At 39.1% G+C, this 4,881-nt stretch overlaps 1 protein-coding gene across 50 annotated transcripts in view; it reads left to right on the top strand.

The window, feature by feature from the left end:
- The first annotated feature begins 1,555 nt into the window (after window positions 1–1,555).
- The window catches only part of LOC107729603 (glycine-rich cell wall structural protein 2-like), a 41,470-nt gene continuing 38,144 nt past the window's right edge, over window positions 1,556–4,881 (top strand). For 9 of the 50 annotated variants that reach the window (XM_016540199.1, XM_016540207.1, XM_016540205.1 and 6 more), the window contains exons 1-3: window positions 1,569–1,809; window positions 2,179–2,316; window positions 4,390–4,879. In XM_016540199.1, the coding sequence (XP_016395685.1) occupies window positions 1,716–1,809; window positions 2,179–2,316; window positions 4,390–4,879 (722 nt within the window). In that variant the 5' untranslated portion in view covers window positions 1,569–1,715. Of the gene's footprint in view, window positions 1,810–2,178; window positions 2,317–4,389; window positions 4,880–4,881 lie in introns of all 50 variants that reach the window. The other 41 variants (XM_016540210.1, XM_016540212.1, XM_016540208.1 and 38 more) reach the window with 26 other exon arrangements.

Genomic DNA, 4,881 nt, shown 5'->3' with positions numbered 1-4,881 from the left:
CAAAATATATATTGTGTGTTTGAGTGGTCCAGACGCTACAATTCATTACTTTACTGAAAATTGAGATGTATTCACATTGGCTGCATTTGTCTAGTGTGTATTCATGCATAGCAATGGCATTTGACAAAAGAAATTACATTTTGCTTGTTTTACTAAAATTATATATAAAATCAATTAATTACTTGTCAGCATTTATCATTATTATTGTAAGTGTTGGGGTGGGCTAGCAATGCATTCTGGGGTAATCTTATTTTTTAAGTAGTAATTCTTACATTTTTTTGAGTATCATGAAATATCGGGTGGTGTGTACTTCCGAATGTCCAGCAATTCGTCTCTGGTGAAACTGATTGCAGGGATGTAACTAAAGACAGGACAAACTAACAAAAACATAAAAACAACTGCGGAGCACGCCACGGAGGCAGCCATCAGCGTCGGCGCCATCTTACTATAAGTTATAGTATAATATCAACAGTCTTCTCCAAAGGCGAGATCTTCAAGCAGCTGCCCGACGTTGTCTTTGTGCAGACATTGCAAACGCTGAGGGAAAACATAGGTAGGGTTGTGGAGTTACTGATGCTATGAGGTGTTAGTGCCCCTGTCCCTCTTATCTTCTTTATTACTGCAGAATTTATAATTACACACAAGCTCAGGGAAAGATGATTGCATCTTTAACAATGTACACTCATAATAGAAACATAATTATAATGGGTTTGCGTACATCATAGTATGAGAACATATACACAGAAAAAAAAGGCACCATTACTCTATCTTTGAATAATCATAATGTTCATACAATCATAATGCATCGAAAAATTGCATTTGTTGCTGTTGCTATTTATAAGCCTGAGGGATGAAACAAAGAGAGTTAAACTCAACAAGAAAAAGAGGAGAACAAAGATTTAAGACAGTTTTGCTTGTGGATGAAAAAAAATAAAAAGAAATCAACATATTCAAAAAACAACAATTTGGGGTTTTCATAGTAAAATAGGCCTATAATATCTTTAAGGATAAAACTGTGGGTCATATTAGTAGAGTAAAAATTAAAAAACATAAATCAACCCTAAATGCATTGGTTATACTACAGTCACAATAAAAGGGCAGCTGTTTCTTCAACAAGACCACAAAATGAGCAGATTTCATCAACATCAAAACATTTACAGACAGATTAATTAAATGAAAAGTTGTTTCGCTTGTTATTACGTTGTAGATCACATGATAACGTCAACATGGCGATGATGTCCGGATCGCATTTATATGTAATTTCACTTGATTCAATTCCTCCATCCTTGCGTCCTTCCCTCGCATCCTGAAGGGGTGGAGCTAAGACGCGAGGAAAGGAAGCGAGGATGCACAAATAAGAATTGAGAAGCACCCGGTGTCGCCATAGAAACGCACAATCCTCTCGTAATTAGGCTTCCTTAATTATTATGACATGGCGTGAACGCAGCGTTCAGCTCATCTTACCCCAATCAAACACACCTGAACAAGCTAATCAAGGTCTTCCAGATTACTAGAAAACTACAGACAGGTGAGTTTGATCAGGGTTGGAGTTGACCTGATCTCCTTGGATCTTTAAAACCCCATTTTACAGCGGTTTATGTTGCAGCAACACGGTTATTCGTTTTAACTTTGTGCGCTTCGCTGTCCGCTGCTCCTGTCGCACCAATTCAGCGCGTTTTCCAGCAGAGATCATTGTGAGATCATCGATCGGGAGGATGACAGCTCGAGTGTATTGCTCGTTGATTGCTGTTTTGTTGTGTCTGTCTGGATCCTTGAGCATTACAGATGCAGCTCCAGGAAAGACAACAGGTGAGAATATCTGTTAACTTAATTACACAGTCTGAAGAAATGCAGAAATAAGTGACTCGCAGTTTAGCAATGAGTAGTAGGTTTTAAAACTTTTGAAGCAGATAAATGTAAAATGTATATTAATGTTTGAGACACGTATTGCAAAACCCCGGTTTTCCAAATGCTGAAACTGCACTCCCTGGCCTCCCCTAATGATCCTCTTGAACGCTCTAGGGGTCCTAAAACAAAAACGCACAAAAAAAAAACCCAAGTAACACATTGAATTCAATATGTCTTAAATGGAGGCTGAAATGTTATTTAAAACTTTTGATTTAAGTGAATGAAGATGTTCTGCATTCAGTGATGCTTTCTGTCTTGTCTGAATAACAGCAAAGCCTGGAGTGTGTCCACCCCAATCATCTGGAATAAAATCGTGTACCACGTCCTGTAACAGTGACTCTAACTGTCCCAACAATGAGAAGTGCTGCAGCAATGGATGTGGACGTTACTGTACGGTTCCATATAAAGGTATTTGTTATATTGTTTTGGGTTGTTTAATAATAATAATAATAATAATAATAATAATAATAATAATAATAATAATAATAATAATAAAAAATAATAATAATAAAAAATAATTAAAAATTAAATTCATTTAGCCTTTGTTGTTCTAGTCAAAAGTAGTTTTGAATCAAGTGCGAACCTCCCGGTCTCTTGCTTGAAACCAATATGGAAGTGACTTAAAACTGCAGTTCAAAAGGGAGTCAGTCCCATAGACCTGCCGTGTTAAAATGCCCAACTTACAGCGCAGAATTTTTACAGCCTGGTACAAAAAGTGGTTTTGGTCTATGTAGGTAATTTTGCCCTTCATGACAACTGTGAGGGGGGTGACTTTGTTTAACTCATCCGTTTAAATGATCAGTGTTGGGGATAACGCATTACATGTAACGCAAGTTACGTAATCTGATAACTTTTTTTTTTTTTTTTTTCAAGCAACTAGTAAAGTAATGCATTTTTACTTTTTCAAATAAGTAACGCAAGTGAAACTTAGAAAAATGGCTTTGAAGACTGTTTATCCAGAAATTAATTATGGGTAGGACACTGGGGGGGAAAAAATTTAATGAAAATGATCTCAAACTTGAATTTTACCTTTTTATTTTGAAGTTATTGTAGGTACTCTGCCTTTGCACTGTCTGCAAAAAGTGATGTAACGCCAATGCAAAAGGCAGTAACGTTATATACAATATTTGGGTGCTGAATCACCATTTACAGAATCATTATAGTAACATCTGTTTAAAATCTAGGTATCATCGGCTAGGCTATAACCTAAAGTAATGTGGTTTCATATTTATTTATTTTTCTGACCGTAACAACCAGACAAAGTTAAATGTGAGTGGATACCATTTTGCAACTAATTTGCAATGTTCGCTAACATTAAAGGATGCAAGACATACTTGGCCTATTATTTTTTACGTTGAACTGAATGAAAATAGCTTAACCTATAAGAACAACTTGTGGATTGATGTGAACGCCAGCCGGAATAATGCTCAATGATTGTGAACTAAACCTCTCCGATGACTTTCATTGCAATGGATTTTTATAGAGTTACAAGAAAAGGTAGTAAATGGCTTTAATTGCGAACAGTTACTGATTTTGTGATGCGCTGTCGTGGCATTCGATGATTCCCCGCACGTGCTAAAGTGGGCGGCCCCAGACTGACAGCTGGCATTTGTATTATAACTTTTTTTTTTTTTTTTTTTGCCCCAGACTGACAGCTGGCATCTGTATTATAACTTTTTTTTTTTTTTTTTTAAGATTTACGATGAGTTGTTGCTTGTTTGTTAGATCGTGATCTACTTTGTCTAAAGCAGTGCCAACAGATGTATGGAACTACATAAGTCACACTAATTTAAATGCGGTAGACTTTAATGGACCGTAAAACCAAGGCAGAATACCGTATAACTCCAGACCTGAACAGTAATATTGACAAACGGCTAAACGAATGCAGCGCACCGTAACTTAATTTGAGCGATCTAAAACAAAATTAAAGAGCGGTAACCGATAATGCTGTGTTCTGCCTTGGTTTCTCTGGGGCTTTTCTCCAAGATACTTGTACACATGATAAAGGAGGTCATGTGTCCCAAAATTATCAGTAACTCCTTTTCAACCAAAAATGAATTTATGGCGTTTCGTCTTTGCACGGCAGCACTGCTGTCACTATAGATGGGCGTGGTTTCAGCAACCAGGCACCTCCGCTTCACCCACATCCCACCTTTTGCCCGTTTTCGATTATCTGGGAGTGACACGCTGCCAAGATGGTGGCGGTAGGCTCCGCCCACTTTAGGCTTCAAATGTTCTTCAGGAAACTACGAGTGATGTCACGGACACTACGTCCATGTGTTTTTACAATCTATGGTTTGAATTCATCCCTTAGGACCGTTTTAAACCTAGGATGGCTTTACAACAATAGAGGAATAATACTTGGAATATAATTCACTCTGTAGGTAAAACTTGCCGTTTCTGCTTTGAGTGTTTCGTGCTGTATATTAAAGTGGCATACAGTCATGCACCGACTAAAACTGTCTATCTGTGTCCATACAGTGAAGCCGGGTCACTGTCCCAAACCGAAGAAGATTCAAGCATGTGCTGAAAGCTGTTTTCATGATGGCCAGTGTCCTGCCACACAGAAATGTTGCCCAACCACCTGTGGCCATGCATGCAGTGAACCACATGGTCAGGGAAGAGGTCAAGGAAATGGTTGGGAAAGTGGTCATGGTCAGGGAAGTGGTTGGGGAAGTAGTCAGGGAAGTGGTTGGGGAGGTGGTTGGGGAAGTAGTCAAGGAAGTGGTCAGGAAAGTGGTTGGGCAAGTGGTCATGGTCAGGGAAGTGGCTGGGGAAGTAGTCAGGAAAGTGGTCAGGGAGGTGGCTGGGGAAGTAGTCAAGGTCAAGGAAGTGGTCAGGAAAGTGGTTGGGCAAGTGGTCATGGTCAGGGAAGTGGCTGGGGAAGTGGTCAGGGAAGTGGCTGGGGAAGTAGTCAGGAAAGTGGTCAGGGAGGTGGCTGGGGAAGTAGTCAAGGTCAAGGAAGTGGTCAGG

The sequence above is a fragment of the Sinocyclocheilus rhinocerous genome, unplaced genomic scaffold (assembly GCF_001515625.1).
Source record: "Sinocyclocheilus rhinocerous isolate Xijiao unplaced genomic scaffold, SAMN03320098_v1.1 scaffold3535, whole genome shotgun sequence".
NCBI classification, from domain to species: Eukaryota; Metazoa; Chordata; class Actinopteri; order Cypriniformes; family Cyprinidae; genus Sinocyclocheilus; species Sinocyclocheilus rhinocerous.
The sequence above is the reverse complement of the archived record's forward strand: the minus strand, read 5'-3'. Positions and strand labels throughout refer to the sequence as shown.